Source organism: Cyanistes caeruleus, chromosome 20, assembly GCF_971803275.1.
Source record: "Cyanistes caeruleus chromosome 20, bCyaCae1.hap1.1, whole genome shotgun sequence".
In the NCBI taxonomy this organism is placed as follows: domain Eukaryota; kingdom Metazoa; phylum Chordata; class Aves; order Passeriformes; family Paridae; genus Cyanistes; species Cyanistes caeruleus.
The window spans coordinates 4913358-4929749 of NC_141720.1; the positions used below are offsets into that span (position 1 = coordinate 4913358).

The window sequence follows — 16392 nt, forward strand, 5'->3', positions numbered from 1 at the left end:
TTTCCAGCAATGAGCTGCCTGGTGCCATGTGGCTTTTGGTAAAGACAAATATATGAAAGATGCTGAAAATTCAAGAGCAAGAACCAAAAAGTGACTAGAACTTCAGCTGCCAGTATTTTTTCCAATTTTCTTCTCTGACAGATTTACTTCCATTTTAGTGCATCAAGGAATTGAGTTCCTCAGAGCTTCGGGAGCAGGCACACAAAAGCCCTTTCCATGGGCACACAGCCCTCTCTGTGCAGTAACAGCAACCTCCTGCCATCCACAGACCCAAAACCAGGTGCAGTACAGGCAGCTCTACTTACTCCATCCCCAGGACCTACCAGCTTCTTTGCAAGTTTTGCTTATTTCCAGGCTGCACTGGCACGTGAGGCTCAGGCCCCCTCCTGGGGCTGCCAGTGCCAATATCCTCTCCCTTGGACTTCACACCGATCATCTCTCTCAGCCTCTCTCCAGGCAGTGCCCAGAGCCAAGCCTGACTCACCGTGGCTCCACGCCAACCACACAACGTTTACACTGTTGCTACAAAATGATTGGCAAAGCTGACTGTTCCAGCATCAGGGACTCATCCAAGGAGAGGGCAAACAATGTGCACTGACATGAGCTGATTACAGCGACTTCAGAATTACAAATGTAATGTAAATGCAGAGTTTGGCACAGGTTATGCTCTGAAGAGAAACTGCACTGTCACTTTAGCTGGCATCTTGCAGCTGCAAATCACTGTGATTTTATTAATGGATGGGTCATCACTGCCTTTATGGTGAAACACCATCGCTTCTTACACTAGGGAAAGTAAGAGGAGATGGAACTATCCTGTCCTGCTGGAACTAACTGTCCCAGCAAAGCCTGCAACTCCTCCAACTCCCAAACTTGTCAGCCAGCCAGACTGACATCGTGAGAGAGACATTTGCCAGGGAATGTGTTGATTTTTGTACCTGCCTGCAGTAAAGATGCTCCTTCGGCTCACTGAATTACATCACGGATTTTCATTCCATAGGTCACCTTCCCAAGAAGACTACCTGGATTCCCTGGTCACGGCTCTCTGGGCACTGGGACTCAATCAGGCGCAATGCTCTCTATCAACCCCGCGGGCAGCGCTGGCCCCGAACCCGAGCCCTCCCTCGTCCCCTTGGCACTCAGAGGTCACCCCGCCGGGCAGAGCGGAGCTGCTGCCGCCGGCCGGAGCCCTGCCCCGCGATGCCCGGCTGCTCCCGGCAGTCCCGGGGAGAGGATGGGCACTGCGCCGGGGGCACCGTCCGGCACTGCCGGGGGCGGCGGTTCCTCCCCCCGCGCGGGCGGGCAGGCCCGGTGCCCCCAGGCCGGGCTGGGGATGGGGCACCGGTACTCACCTGGCGCCATGGGGGACTGGTCCCGGCTGGTCCCGGCTCCCCGGGGCGGCCCGGGGTCCGCGTCCTGCTCGGGCCCGCACCCCCCGCCGCAGCCTCGGCTGTCAACAAACCCTCCGTCACTTCCTCCGCCCGCGCCGGAAGCGCCACCGAGTCCTTCCCCGGAAACACCGGCCCGGCCGGAACGCTCGGTCAGCGGGGACCCGGCGGGCACGGGGACGTTCAGTGACGTCACAGGGCCGTGACGCCACGCGGCGGAGGCACTGACGCCACTGCGCGGGGCAGAGCTTACGACGGGTCGGCACGGTCCGGTCTGTCCCTCGCTCGGGGGCCGCGGCTGCCGCCACTGCAAAGCCAGGGTCCCACCGCGCTCCTCACTGCGGGGGGGCATTCCCGCAGGCCCCGCTCACGGTTGCCATTGGCGTGGGCTGGAGCGTGCCCGGGACAGCGCGACACCCCACGGGTCTGCTCAGTGCTTGGGGAACCGGCTGCTCCAGCCCGCGGGGTCTCTCCTGGCGCTGGGTGCCTGGGGAGGGACCCACGCCGTGTCCCGGGGGGCGCGGGGAGCCGGGACCGGGCCCCGGGAGCTCCTCGAGCGCCCCGAGGCGGGAAGGGGCGGGGCTTAAGGACCGTAAATGCACCGGGGCGGGACAGAGCGCGCGGGAATAGGGCGGGTCTTGGTCGTGTGGGCGGGGCGGAGGCGGAGCCAAGAGCTGAGAAAGGCCCCTGAGGCGGGCGGGGGCGGGGCTCAGCGCAAGGGAGGGGCCGTGTGGAGCGGGCGGTTTCGCCTCGCCCTCACGGGGCGTGCCCGCCCCGCATCCCCCTCCCCGGGCAGCGTTTCCAGCCGGAGCGTTTATGCGGCGCGCGGGGAAGGGGCGCCGGAGCCGCCATGTCGCGGCTGCACCAGAGTAGGTTGGTGTCGGGGTCTATGTAGGGACGGGGGTCTTTCCCCTCCCCACCCTGTCGGGGCTGCGCTGTGTGGGGTGGGAGCTCTCGAGAATCGGGGGCTCTGAGGGACTGGGGGCTTTGGGGTGTCTCGGGTTGCCTGTGCCAACCCTGGTGACACCCGCGGCGTCGCTCCCCTCAGGATCGCAGATTTCCAGGAGGTGCTCGGCGAACCCACGGTGGCTCTGACCAGGCTCCGCGAGCTGTGCTTCAGCGGTAAGTGCCGCGGGGACCGGCCCCAGGCTGGGGAGGGGGCTCCGGGCACGGCGGTGCCCCAGGCTGGTGCCGCCTGACACGGGGTGTCCCCGTGGGAGACACTGTGGATAACCCCGGCAGCGGCCCTGGGGAAACTTCTTGCCCCTTGGGAAGGAAAAGTGTTGCCAGGCCTGTTTGTGAGGTGACATCAGCAACCCGCGGTGAGAGATGGGCTAACGTGGTTATTTCTCTGCCTGGTGTTCCACAGGAATTCCCTTTGATGGTGGGCTGCGCTGCCTGTGCTGGAAGGTGGGTTTTGCTTGGGGTGCTTTTCTTTCTTGCGAGTGATGCTTTGGGTTGATTAAGTACACATAGCACTTTTTTGGCGGTTAAAGCTGTAAACAAACAAACAATAAATCTAGAGCTCAAAAGCCACTAGAAGTCAGCAGTAATTTGTGGAGATCAGCACTTTGCATGTCAACAGCCTCAGTTTTAAGCTAGCAGTGCATTTCGGTCAGGTTAGCTATTGATCAGTCCTACAAATAGTTCTGTGTTGAAAGCCAGTGCCTGAAATATTCCTGATTGCTGCTTAGCAAAGTACTCGGCTTTCTGGAGAGAACTCCTGGTATTTTCCAAGAGCCAGTTCAAGCCACTGTGTTTGGTTTGCTCATCTTGCAGGTGTAACAGCTCATTGAATACTAATTCCTGTTCCCCTGTTTCCTGTACAGATACTCCTGAACTACCTCCCTTTAGAGAAAGCCTTATGGAGCTCTTTGCTGAAGAAACAGAGGTGAGGATGTTGGTATTTCTCCCTTTATTTCTAAAGATATCTGCAGAGAGGGAGAATAGTCTTTAAATAATTAAGTACTTTCATAAAACAAATTGTTCCTGTGCTGTTCTCCCAGCTGCCTGGTGGACTGATCCCTTCAATTACACTGAAGAGAATATCTAATGCCTCCTGGCTGAGCAGGGTGGCACAGAGACATCTGTTTAAACTCTCTCTGTATGCTCACCTTGACCTTATCTTCCTCATTGCAAATTTCTCTTTTCCTCTTTAAGGGATCTGTATTCCCAGTTCCTAAAAGAAATGATTATCCAGCCTGGAATTGCCAAAGCAAACCTGGGTGTTTCAAGGGAAGATGTGACCTTAGAAGATCACGTAAGTGTTGTTAAGCCTTTGTGCTGCAGAAAATTCCTTGGGGATTTTTTTGGCCCCCTGGGCTTTTCCTGGCTCTGTTCCCAGCTGTTCTGCCCTGCCAGAGGGAGGGATGGTTCCCAGGTGCCAGCCTGGCACTTTGTCATGGTAGCATTGAGTGTGAATTATTGACAAAGCAACAATAGTGCTGTAGAGAGCTGCTTCCAGCTGTGCACTTCCCTCCTCCTGCCCTTTGGGGCTGCCTGCCCAGGCTGTGGGTCTCCTAGGGAAGGGGAGAGGCTCACAAGATCTGGAGCCGCGGGAAGCTGGGTCCATGAGTGGATTCGGAGCAGCGGATAGAAAAGAAGCAGGAGAGTCAGGCTGGACTGTGGTGTGGAAGGCAGGAGAGTTGATTATTTCCAGTAATGCTGCTGGGTTGTTATCTTTTTAACAGATTATTTCCTGCATGCCTTGGCTTTCTCCTTCTCTGAAAGTGCTGTTAGGAGTGTGTGTGTGGGAGGAGTGAGTGAAGTAACTGATCAGAAGAGACTGTAAAATGATACAGCTGCTCCCATGACCATTCTGAGCGTTCACTCCCCTTCAGTCACCTGCCCCACTGTGATCTCTGGAGCCTTGGTGGTGTAAAACTGGCATGTCTGTAAAACCACATAGGCAGGTCACAGTGATCTTTGAATCCCTTGGAACGTAGCTTGTTGTTTTTTTCTTGGTTAGTTGTTAACTTTGTGTGGATCTTGGTGTGGAGAGAAGAACCACAACATCAAAGTGCTGGGTGGGTGGATAACTCTTACCCAAGTCCAAATACCATCTCCATGGTACAGGTTTGGAGCTGCAGTTAGGAATCTTGTTAACAGAGGAAAAAAAAGAAATTATTTAGGAATAAACTCTTGAAGAGAAAAGTGAAAAGGGATTGAAAATGTGAGAGAAAAAATGACCCTGATGTGCTCAGATTGTGCTGATGGCAGAGTGACAGCAGAAGTGTTAAATCACTATTTACTGAGGATTTTGATAAGTGTGAAACACACTTGTTCTGTTTCTATTGTTTCTCTCTTTAGCCCCTCAATCCAAATCCAGACAGTCGATGGAACACTTACTTCAAGGATAACGAAGTGCTCCTCCAGATAGACAAAGATGTCAGGTGTGTGAGGCACAATGACTCATATTTCTGAACCCAAGAGGTTTGGTCAACACATTGTACCTTGAAAATGAAGTTTAATATTAAACCAAACCTCCCACTCAACATGGGGCATGTACTTCCTTGTTGTCCCTGATTTCTTTCTGTGTCCATCCTAGGAGGCTGTACCCTGACATGGCGTTTTTCCAGCGCCCCACGGATTATCCCTGCCTGTTAATCCTGGACCCCCAGAACGAGTTTGAGACACTGCGCAGGCGGGTGGAGCAGACCACGCTCAAGTCACAGACGGTGGCACGAAACCGCAGTGGGGTGACAAATGTGAGCTCTGGCTTAGGGCTGTCCGTGTCACAGGGCAAGGTCTCAGATTGGGAAGGGTGATTCTTGGGCTGTTCTCTGTTTCTCTTTCTGCTTGTGCAGTGGAATTGAGGAAACACTCCAGCAGATACTGAACATTCTGGGGGCTGGACATTGTAGAACCAGTTGAAGTGCCTGACTATAAGGAACTATAGGTGTACTTAATTTTAAGGATTTCTTTTACCTGACTTCTGGTAGAATTTGGAGTCACAAGTTATTTTATGTATGACATATGCCTTCTTGTATGGCAGCAAAACACTGGAAGGGTTAATTTACTATGAATTTATTAGAAATTTCCATAGTCTTCCAGAACTGGATCTTAAACCTGGAATTAGGAGAAGAGCTGAGTACATGTGTACTCTTTCCCCTTTCATGAGTGTTAGAGCACATGTACAGCTGTTGGGGAAGATGGCTTCTCCCACAACCATTTAATACCCTCCCCTCATACAACTTATAAAGAAGTGGAACTGCTGTGGTTTTTACTGCATGAGATCATGTGGTGCAGTGATTCAGAGGGAACTGTGTGTTGCTGCACAGACTTTGTTCTTCAGGGACAACCAGCACCAGGACTTCTCTGCCTGTGTGCTCCCAGAGTTGCTTGTCTTGGTTTATGTAGAATAAACAGTCCAAATCTTTTGGAGGGCCTATGTGTGTTAAAAGCCAAGCTTGGCACACGTGCTAAAGGATCTGTGCCACTTGGTTATCCTGATTCAGCCTTGTTTTCCAGGTGAGCTCCCCTCTTAAAACTACCCCCAGCTCTCTGAATGAGTATGAAGTTCTGCCCAACGGCTGCGAAGCTCACTGGGAAGTGGTGGAGCGCATCCTGTTCATCTATGCCAAGCTGAACCCTGGGATAGCTTATGTCCAGGGCATGAATGAAATCGTGGGGCCTCTTTACTACACCTTTGCTACAGACCCCAACAGTGAATGGAAAGGTGAGGAAGCCTTTTGTCTGCTCAGCAGTGGCTGTGACTTCTCTGCGTGGCATGAGGAGTTTTGGACAATTGGTAGGAGCTGAATGGGCTGGGCGTGGTGAGGATTTTTGAGCAATTTTTGTTTGTTTGTTAAAATCCCTTTAAAAGCTCTTGTTTCCTTGTACTATATGTAGATGGTAAGGAAAACATGGAAAGGGAGTACTTGGGCTGTTGCTTCTGAGAACAGGAGCTCTGAGAGTGTGTGCTGGTGGCAGATTATGTTCTTGGGCATAGATAACTGTTTTGTGACCTCATATCATGAAGACCTAGTGGTGGACACAGTGGTTCTGCAGATGTTTCTAGTTTTAAAAAAAAAAAAGTAAAAAAAAAAGTTTGTCTAGCCTTGACCCAGACCAAGCAAGCCAAGATCTGGTGGGATCTACTCCTCAAATCCAAAACAGCAAGCAGATTATGGAGCAAGGACAATTTTACTGCTCTACCTCTCTCAGTAAGGATTCCTCTATTTTCCAGTGTTCTTATTCTCTTTCCCCAGAACATGCTGAAGCAGACACGTTTTTCTGCTTTACCAATCTAATGTCTGAAATTCGGGACAACTTCATCAAGAGCCTGGATGATTCTCAGTGTGGTATTACCTACAAAATGGAGAAGGTGTACTCCACCCTGAAGGAAAAAGATGTGGAGCTGTATTTGAAACTGGTGAGGAGCCAGGTGTTTCTCTGGGTCTTGGGTGGGATGTGAGGAATGGCTTGACAGTGCATATGAATGTCAGTTTTCTTAAACTGTGCTTGAGTAGAACACAGTGTATTAAGGGCTTTCCTTGTGGGGCAGAAAGACTCATAACTGTGAGCCTCTCCTTGGAGTGAGCCCAGAGCAAGCTGACACAGCAAGGCTTCCTCCCCTGCCTGCCTCTGAAAGCAAACCATGGTTGTTACACAGCTGCCAGCTGGGAGTCTGAAGGGACTTGGCCATGATTCTTGGTCACCTGCATAGCTGGAGCTGGAGTCTTTACTCTCTTGTAGAGATCAGCCAAAACATGGGTTTTGCTGTAGACCTTTTTAGCATTCCAGGTTACAGAAAACGTTTCTGCTTTTAAGAGCAAAACTAAGAACATCTCCCACACTGCACGCACTTCTATTGCCATTGGCTGCCCTGACAGCATTGACTTAAATTCCATGGAGCGCATTCCAAAGGAGAAGTGAAATCCAGTGAGCTGGATGATCCAACCAGCCAAATTATACTGTTCCCTTTCATCCAGAGGTTTTCAAGTGCTTTGGGTTTGTGTGAGTTTTGTAGAACATGTGGAAGGCAGCTTTTATTACACACATCTTCAATCATATAGTTCATTTGGTGTGAAAGTCCAAGGAGACTTTGGAAGGGAAAGCTATTCTTGTTATTGCAACCTTGACCAAATTACACTGAGATATTTTTCCACTTAGAAAAGTCAGGATATGATTCTTTTATAATCCAGAAGGTGGTTTGTCAGTACAGTGACACAATCCCACAGTGTTGGCTGGTAGAGCCACCATTCAGTGGGGAGAAAAACTGCTTAATGTTTGGCTGGCAGGAAATGGTCTTGGCCATGCAGCAGCTGGTCCTTAAGAATAGCAGCAGAATTCTGAACTTGTTTGACCTTGATTAAACTTAGGCTACCTTGAATTTAACATGAGAAAACGAGAAAGCTTCAGGCTAAAGGTGCTTACAGCATGTTTTACTGACCATCAGTGTGAACTCTGTTCCATCTTTGTTTCTCTTTGTGAATAGTAAACCTTTTGATAAATACAAGGGTTCTGGAAAGGAGAGGAAATCCTGACAAACAGTGCCTGTGCTAGTGGGGGAGGGCTGCAGCTTTGCAGATAAAATGCTATTGAAATGGGAACTTCAAGATTACTTGGCAGGTTTAATGGAACACAAATAGGGCCTTTAGGGAGAAAAGCTTCCTTTACTCCATGTTGTGGACAGAGGAGCATTTTCTGGCTTGGCTGTAGGTGTGGAGTGTGGCTGCACTGAAAATCTCTCAGTCAGGGTTGAATGGGAGAGTCTCCAAAGGATGCAGAGGTTTTCCTGCTTCTGCAGGATGAGCTGGGAGCTCAGAGCAGCGTTGGGGAGGAGACAGGGATAGAACCATGGGGTGCATTTCTTGTCTGTAGGGAACTGGCACGTATTCATTGTTTGCCTGGTGCCTGTCTGACAGCAAGAACAGAACATCAAACCCCAGTTCTTTGCCTTCCGCTGGCTGACGTTGCTCTTGTCCCAAGAGTTCCTGCTGCCGGATGTCATCCGCATCTGGGACTCCCTCTTTGCTGACGACAAGCGCTTCGATTTCCTCCTGCTCGTCTGCTGTGCCATGCTGACGTAAGTACACACACAGCCTTCCTCTTCTTCTCTTCCATGAACCCAGGAGTCTTCTGTAGGCATGTGTTAGGGGATCTGGTGAAGAGGTTATAGGTTTTAAAGTTTCTCTGTAAAGTCAAGTCAAAAATTCTTTTGACTCTTTCAATTCAATTCCGTCTTTCAGACTCATCCGGGATCAGTTGCTGGAAGGAGATTTCACTCTAAACATGAGGCTGCTACAGGTAAGAATTAAATATAGTGGGTGCAGAGAGCAACTGGAAAAGTCTTAAAATAGTACTGTGAGAGAGGATGACAGTATGTGAGAGGGTGGGAGGGTATTCCTGGTTCAAGACAAGTACCACATTTGTGATGTTTGCATGCAGGAAAATCTGCAGGGATCTTACAGCACTCTTATTACTGAAAATGGGAGTCTTTAGCACATGTACCCTTTCTACCCTACAGAGAAAGTATTGTAGATTGGAGGCTTCTAATGTTCCTTTGGTTTGCAAAAAAAAATCTGAATAATTTCAGTCAAAGATGTGAAACCTTATGTAACACTGCTGAATTTTTTGGCCAGAGGGTTTTGTTTAGCTCTGAGATCTGTGAGAGCCTTAGATTGGAAATGCCTGCACTGCACAGTTGAATATCTCATGTTCTGCCAGTTCCTGCTTTGGGCTGTGCAAGATACTGGCTTTGATAAGGCTCTCTGGCATGAGAGAGAGCCCTGTGGCAGACTGGGTTACTGTGCCCTTGGAGGACAAAGTGGAAAAAAAAACCCAACAGACTTTCTGGAAGGGTATTGAGATTTGATCAATTACAAAACAGGAAGCTGTAGCTGCTAAAGGAGTTACTGAGCATGGTGGGTGTTACAATAGGCCAAGACCTTTGTTGTCAAGGTTTGCCTTGCTTAAGTGAAACAATCTGTATCAAGAATGCTGGGAAGTCACTGAGATCCCTTTGTCTCTTTGCCATAGGATTATCCTATCTCCGATGTTCATCTGATTTTGAAGAAGGCAAAGGAACTTCAAGAGTCCAAGTAGTCCATGGGCCTAACAAAAGGTGTCAGAGAACTGTGTGGCAGTGGATCCCAGGAGATGGCCCCTTGCAGTATGGTGCACTAAAGCTCCTACTGGTCTCTGCAAGACTTCAGGTTTTGTTAGGGCTACTGGCCACCTTGAAGACTTCCTTCTACTCTATTTATTAGGTCAAGGACTGATTACTTCCCATCTACTTGGGTTCTGCACTCTAGATTTTTCCACATCTCAAATGCCTCTTTGCTGCCAAAAGCAGTTCTTTATATCTTTTTTTAATGACTTTTGAGTTTGGGGAGAAAGAAACCTTCTGTCTGCATATCCCTGAAGGGATGGGCTCCTGTATCATGGAAGTAACATATGGAGTAACTTCTGACAGGGAAAGGACAGACTTAAGTCCAGTGAATTTTGGTGGGTGAGGATAGAAGGATCTTCCTCCTATGAATAGAATGTATTCCAGTGAAGTCACACATTCTGCCATTCAAGTAGATTCTGGATTCTCCTCCCTTGTGTCTGCACTTGGCCATCCCTGAGGTGTGTGAAGAAGAAGATTGCATCACTTTCTTGTGAAGATCACTTGGCAGTTTGCACTCCTTTGACTGGGAAAGAGACTTGGGAAGCTGAGGTGGGAGGACATGGTGACAGCTGGTGGCTTTGTGCACTCAAACTGCCTGAATCCAGAACCGCCTTATCAACGAGGTCTCCTTGAAAGCAAGACTGTGGTGGTTTTAATCCCCTGGTGAAGTGTAGTTCCAAGTCAAGCCTTACTACGCACAGCCTTAGAGCAGGATTGTTGCTGCAAGGAGGCCTCAAGCTGCTCTAAACTGGAGCATATCCAGCTACAATCAGGATTCTGAAACACAAGAAATGGACACGTGCAATGAAGACAGATGTATATAGGGGCTTCTACAGGCACAGAACTGGAGTTTTGTGCCTCAGTGGCTTAAATAATACTACTCACATTAAGGTCTGGTCACAGTAACCCTGCTGTTGTCTCACAGTACTTCTTGCCAGGAAGAGACAGTTCTGATCTGCAATAAGAGTCCTTCTCTAGCACAATCCAGCAGGCATACAAGCATCTGTCATGAGCTGACTGCTGGGGCTGATCCACTGTTCTGTCCTGGTCCTGTTGGAGTCACAGTCCTGAGCTGGACACTTGTTCCTCCAGAGAGGGAAACCGCTGCACTTAGATACGGTCGAGTGGGCTCAGGTGAACCAGGACTGAGACAAACCACAGGGAGAACTGCTGACCTGCCACAGTGTCAAGCTGAGCAGAAACTCTAATCCTCAGAGAGAAACTGCCAGCACCCAGGTGCTTGTGTGGTGCAGAAGCTCTTGAGTGAACACTAATCCAACATGCTTTTCCCTTTCTTTCTGTGCTGTGCTGGCTCACCTCTGCTGTTGGACACTGCAATTTTTGGTATTTATGGGTGTTGATTTGTTAAAGGTCAGTCAGTCTTTGTAAGATCTACTTAAGCTGCTGCTGGCCTAGACTTGCCCTAGCAGGAGGGATGCTGGCAGCCTTCAGCTTTTTTTTTTTTCTGGTGTTATTTCCTTCACTGAAGGCCTTCACAGGCTGCTGTAATTCTCACCAAGGTGCGTGGGGAGATGGCAAGACAGGTTGGTGCATGTACCCATGTTCTTACTGGCAATCCCAAGCAATCGGTCTGTCTCTTGAGAAGATGCTCGAGTACCACTTGTGCAGTCTTGTGTTGCTGCTGTGTTGCAAGAGCAATTTAAGGTTTAAAGCAATCTGTAATTAATACCTGTGGCAACAGTATCCTTCTCTTCTGCAATTTTTTCTTGAGGGTATAGTTTTCCTCCAAGGAAAGTGAAACAGGCAGATCAGGACAGCAGTGTGATGGAGCATCCTGGCTGCTGTAGCCAGGCTGGATGGATAATCTTTCTGAGCTGTTCCAGATGATCTTAAGTCTCAGCTCTTGGGTACCTGCACTAGGGAGGCTGTTGGCCAGACCTGGTGTGGTCAAAGAGCCACTTGTGAGGTTCTCTACAAATGTAGAACCAGAGGGTCCCACTCTTAGGCAGAATTGTACCTGCTCCAAACACTTCTGCTTCAGAACTGCTATAAATACTGCTGTAGCTTTCCCATTCCATGCACAAACTCTGCTCTCATCTCCCTGAATACCTTTGCTGGGCTGTTCATTCCAGATTCCCTGGCATGTGCAGGGTTTCCTTATGCTGGAAGTTCTCACTGGTAACAGGACCATACATGAATGTTCCTTCTCTGAGCAGCTGGAAGTCTCCTTAAAGTAACCTGAGGAGGCAGCAGGCAAATCAGGATGAAAGCATTGGAGAGGAATTTCTGCACGTTTTCAGCATAGCTTTGGGCCCTGAGGGTGACCATCCTGCCTGGGGAAGGCACAAGAGAGGTGGCAGTACAGGTATTGTGCTGTCCTCTCCCTTCCTAGGTGTCCAAGGGCTTGTGTGATGTCACCTTCCTTCTGGGGGTGACAGTGAATGCTTTTGAAATGAGTTTGCAGTGGTTTAAAGGGATGAGATGAGAGATTTGGCTGCTGGAAAGGAGCTCTGGGATGAATTCTGTAGCCTTATCCAAACTATGGCTGCCAAACCTATTGAATTCTTTGGGGAGAGCTTGCTACAACTTTGAAATGTCCAGACAGGCTGTTCTGTACATAAAAATCTGTTTTATATTCCTGCTTATTTCCTTCCTGTGTGGTAGAACTTCTGTCCTGCTGTTGAAAGGAGTGGTACTTTCCATTGTCTTGGGACACCTATTTCTTTATTCCAAGACTTTCTCCTTTCTTTAAGAGCAAAACCTGATTTTCTGAGAGGGACAAAAGAAAGTCTTAACCTTTTACCAGCTTTTGAATCTCCTCATGTTTCCCTTGGCTTCATTCCTCAAAGGGTTTTGGTGATTTATTTTTGTTGTTCTTGAAGTGAGATGATACTTATGATGATACTGGTGTTTCCTTGCTTGTGTGGCCAAGTAACACCTGCTCCAGCCTTGAGATGTTTCTGCTTCTGGTTTCTTACAATCCTGACCTGCTGAAAGAGCTGATCTTTGGGGTGGGAGGTGTTAGTCTGGGGTTCCTTGGGGACCCATTATCTCACAGGGGCTTGAACAGAGGATGTTTGAATAGCTCTTACCATGTATTCCTCACAGGCAGGACTACTGCCAGACAGGGGAAAGGGAAATCACCTTCATCTGGGAGGGAAAACAGGACACTCGTGGATGTGGGATGAGCCTTCCTTGGGCAGGAGAGATCTGCTCTACCTGTACCTCACTGGAGTTTAAGCTTGGTAGAATTCTGTGGCTTTGCTAGTGAGGCAGATCAAGTGGTCACTGAGTTTTTGGAGACTTTGAATTTTGTGACCTGACGTAGCATTATTCACACTTTGGCATTGAGCAAAATTAAGGCCAGAAGTTGTTTTGGGGGAATCTGGGGTGTTTGGGAATCAGAGGTTGTTTTTCTTTAAGGAATGTCAGTGACTTTGTTTTAGTGTTTGGCATAGTCTTCTAAAATGCCTTTTCCCCAAAGAAAGGAACAGATAACACTTTTTTTTCCACTTTATTTGTGAAGAACTTCCTGAAAAGGATGTAGTGAACATTTCATCATTCTAGAACTTTTTTTATGCTTTTTTCAATCACTATTTTTATAACGTTTCCTTTAACTAAACGGATGTCTGTGCAAACCTCTCCTGTTGGTGTGAGTGGGACTTGGGACTGCTCCGGGTTCCAGCTGCGGTGTCCACAGGCGTGAGAGCAGCACAGCGAGCTGCGGAGAGCCCTGGAGAACCAGCCTGGCTCCTCCACCGCCATCTCCTGCTTTTGCTTTGCCTTCCCCAGGTGGCACAGGTGCCACCGCAGCTGCGAGCGCTCTCGGTGGCGGTGGGAGCGCGCGTCCCCCCGCCTCGCTGATGCCTGTGTCCCTGTGCCTGTGTCCCGAGCCGCTCCGCCGTTCCCCTGGCTGATCGCTGTGTCCGTGTGTCCCGAGCCGCTCCGCCGTTCCCCTGGCTGATCGCTGTGTCCGTGTGTCCCGAGCCGCTCCGCCGTTCCCCTGGCTGATCGCTGTGTCCCGAGCCGCTCTCGGCCGCGGGGCCGCTCCCGCCGTTCCCCAGGAGAGCGGGCCCGGGATCGCGGTGCGCCCGCCGGTCTCGCTGTGCGCGCTCCCCCTTAAAGCGGCGATGCCGCCGGATCAGCGCGGCCTCCCGGGACTCAGCCGCTGCCCTTTTAAGGCGGGGCCGAGCCGCTCGGTGGAACGGCCATGCTGCGGGTCCGGTGGGTGCTGCCGCTGGCGGTGGGCGCGGGGCTGGGGGCGGCCCTTGCCCGCCGGGACCACCGGGAGCCGGGCGATGCGGCCGAGGGGCTGCTGGCCCGCCTGCCCGTGCTGCCCGCCGTGGCAGCGGCCAGCCTGCCCGCGCCGCCGGGCTCGGGGCGCACCGAGCTGAGCAAGTACGGGCTGCCCGGGCTGGCGCAGCTGCGGAGCCGCGAGTCCTACGTGCTGTGCTACGACCCGCGGAGCCGCAGCGCGCTCTGGGTCATCGAGCAGCTCAACCGGGACACGCTCAGCGGCGCTTCGGACCGCGCCGCCTGCGACTTCCAGGAGGACGACTCGGTGCACGAGTATCACCGCGCCACCAACGCCGACTACCGCGGCAGCGGCTTCGACCGCGGGCACCTGGCCGCCGCCGCCAACCACAAGTGGAGCCAGAAGGCCATGCGGGACACCTTCTACTTGAGCAACATCGCCCCGCAGGTACGGCCCCGGGCCTGCGGGGGAAGCCGGAGCTGCCTGCGTTCAAGGGCAGACGCTGCTCCCTCCGGGAGCGTCGCTGTGTTTGTGCCTGCAGCAGTTCAGGCAGAGAGGGGCCAAAGTCACTCGGAGGTGCCGTGTTTCCTGCTAAATTTAACAACGGGGATCCGGCAAATGCACCTGCCTGTGTGCCTGTCAAGCCAAGAAAGAGAGACCCCATTCAGTGCAGCTCCAGTCAGGAGCAGAATTAAGTAGGTAGATGAACACTTGCAAAAAATTGCGGCCTTAGGCAATGGGTTCTGTGCTGGGTGTGCAAATAAGGCCACCACAGCTGGCAAAGCAGAGGTGATAGTGGAGATCTCACATGGAAAGTGCCTGGGGCTCTGTGCGATGTGTTACAGAAAAGGCAGGTGGTGTTACTCTGAACAGTGAGGAAATACCCCAGCAACTGACTACTGGTTGTGTTTCTAGAATCCTCATCTAAACCAGAATGCCTGGAATAACCTTGAGAAGTACTGCAGAAGCTTAGCAAGAAACAACAGGAATGTCTACGTCTGCACAGGACCCCTCTTCCTGCCCAGGTAAACATGAGGGCTGAGCTGGACAGGCACCCAGCAGATGTCTCTTGCTGGCAAAGGAAAACAGGCTAAGGGACCAGACAGGAGGGATCAACTAAGGGCCCTCAGTAGGTGAGACCAGCTGTGCAGAAGTTCTGTGGAAAGGTACTTTAGGATTAAGATTAGTTTATGTATTTCCCATCTAGATGATTATTTCATGAGTCAAGTAGGATTCTTGAGCTGCAGTATAACCATCTTGGTTTTGTTTGCAGTCCTTAACAATTTAGATGATGTGATTACCAGATTACACTGCAGACCCCATCCCTGCAGAATAAAGCTTTCAGGTTCAGTGTCATGGACTGCTTCTCCACTGAAGGACACAGCTTTATTTTCAAAGATCTCCACATAGCACCAAAGAACAGATGTCTCATGTTGAGATCTCTTCAGCAGCAGGAAATAGCTTGGGAAGTCTATTAAAGAGAGCCAGCAGGGAGGGGATGTGGGAGCAGCCCCAATGCACAGCTCACCCTCACCATGTCACACAGCTGCTGCCCCAGCCATGCTTTACAGGCCTGTTGCAGCAGAGCTGCTGCCTTGTGTTGGTGGGGGCTTAGTTAGGGGGTGTTGGAGGACTGAGGGGGTGGAGTGACACCAAACTAGGAGATAACCTGGGATGTTGCTGTTGGTGCAGGATGGAGGCTGATGGGAAGATGTATGTGAAGTACCAGGTGATTGGGAAGAACAATGTGGCTGTCCCCACCCATTTCTTCAAGGTGCTCATCTTGGAAAAGGAGAGTGGGGAGATTGAGTTGCGCTCCTACGTGATGCCCAACAGCCCTGTGGATGATAAAATCCCCCTGGAACGGTTCCTGGTTCCCATTGAGAGCATTGAGCGAGCCTCAGGGCTCCTCTTTGTCCCAAACATCCTCAGGAGAACAAGTAACTTGAAAGCCATCACAGCTGGAAAGCACTGAACCCTGACCAGAACAAATCCAGGTAGGGACTGGCAGTCACCTGCAGAATTATTTCCTTGTGCAGTTGTAAATGTGGGAATTCAGATTCAAACATGTGTTTCTCTCTACCTTTCCCCTTGTGCCTAACTGAAACACAGACACACAACAGGTCTCCAGAGTGGTCAAGCAGGAGGCTCAAGGGCACCACTGCTGCCTTGGAGTTGTGTGAGGCGCACTCAGGCACAAAGGGAAGTCACTAACTGTTGCTGTTTAGCAGGGAAGGAAGGGAGCAAGATGGGTGCCAAGGGAGGAGAGAAGTTCCTGCCTTCCTGTGGCTGAAGAACTGTACCATTGTTTTTTTTCAGAAGATGGTTTTAGCAGTAAAGCTTTGAACACCCATGGTATTGGTTGTTTCTTATCTGCTCTCACCAAAGCTCTGAATATCTCAGCAGGAGTAGGGGAGGATGGAGCCAACTTTTCCAGCTGCTTTCCTGTCTGGGCTCACTGTAGGCAGAGCTTAAAGCATCACAGATGGAGCCAGACTGATGATGTGTTTTAGTGCTGAGGCTCAATTGAAGCTCCAGCCCTTCCTGCTGCTGGGAAGGATGAAGCCTTGAAGGGGGGCTGGGGGAAGTCAGGCTGAGGTAAGATCAGATTCAGACTTCATTTCAGTCTAAAGGCTACAGCTCCAGAGGCACTGAGTGTGCCTACACCAAGACAC

General features: G+C 50.7%; 3 protein-coding genes across 5 annotated transcripts in view; all 3 read left to right on the plus strand.

The window, feature by feature from the left end:
• Positions 1–1491: 1491 nt before the first annotated feature.
• Positions 1492–13100, plus strand: TBC1D13 (TBC1 domain family member 13). 3 transcript variants are annotated; one of them, XM_086858065.1, is made up of 12 exons: positions 1492–1657; positions 2434–2507; positions 2755–2795; positions 3215–3276; positions 3546–3645; positions 4695–4777; positions 4933–5092; positions 5856–6063; positions 6596–6759; positions 8255–8415; positions 8579–8636; positions 9369–13100. In XM_086858065.1, the coding sequence occupies exons 5-12, from the start codon at positions 3574–3576 to the stop codon at positions 9432–9434; spliced, it is 972 nt and encodes a 323-aa protein (XP_086714191.1). In that variant the 5' UTR covers positions 1492–1657; positions 2434–2507; positions 2755–2795; positions 3215–3276; positions 3546–3573; the 3' UTR covers positions 9435–13100. The 3 variants fall into 3 exon arrangements, with proteins under 3 accessions (XP_086714191.1, XP_023793919.2, XP_086714192.1); XM_023938151.2 differs by lacking the exon at positions 1492–1657 and adding an exon at positions 1984–2258; XM_086858066.1 differs by lacking the exons at positions 1492–1657; positions 2755–2795 and adding an exon at positions 1994–2258.
• Positions 13101–13638: 538 nt separating this feature from the next.
• On the plus strand, positions 13639–16070 carry ENDOG (endonuclease G). The gene is made up of 4 exons (XM_086858067.1): positions 13639–14164; positions 14633–14742; positions 15410–15714; positions 15830–16070. Exons 1-3 carry the CDS (start codon positions 13673–13675, stop codon positions 15690–15692), a joined length of 885 nt encoding a protein of 294 aa, XP_086714193.1. The 5' UTR covers positions 13639–13672; the 3' UTR covers positions 15693–15714; positions 15830–16070.
• LRRC8A (leucine rich repeat containing 8 VRAC subunit A) overlaps positions 15624–16392 on the plus strand; it is a 39161-nt gene continuing 38392 nt past the window's right edge. Inside the window, exon 1 of the mRNA XM_086858058.1 lies at positions 15624–15714. The gene's annotated coding sequence lies outside the window, so the exon portion shown is untranslated. The remainder of the gene's footprint in view (positions 15715–16392) is intronic.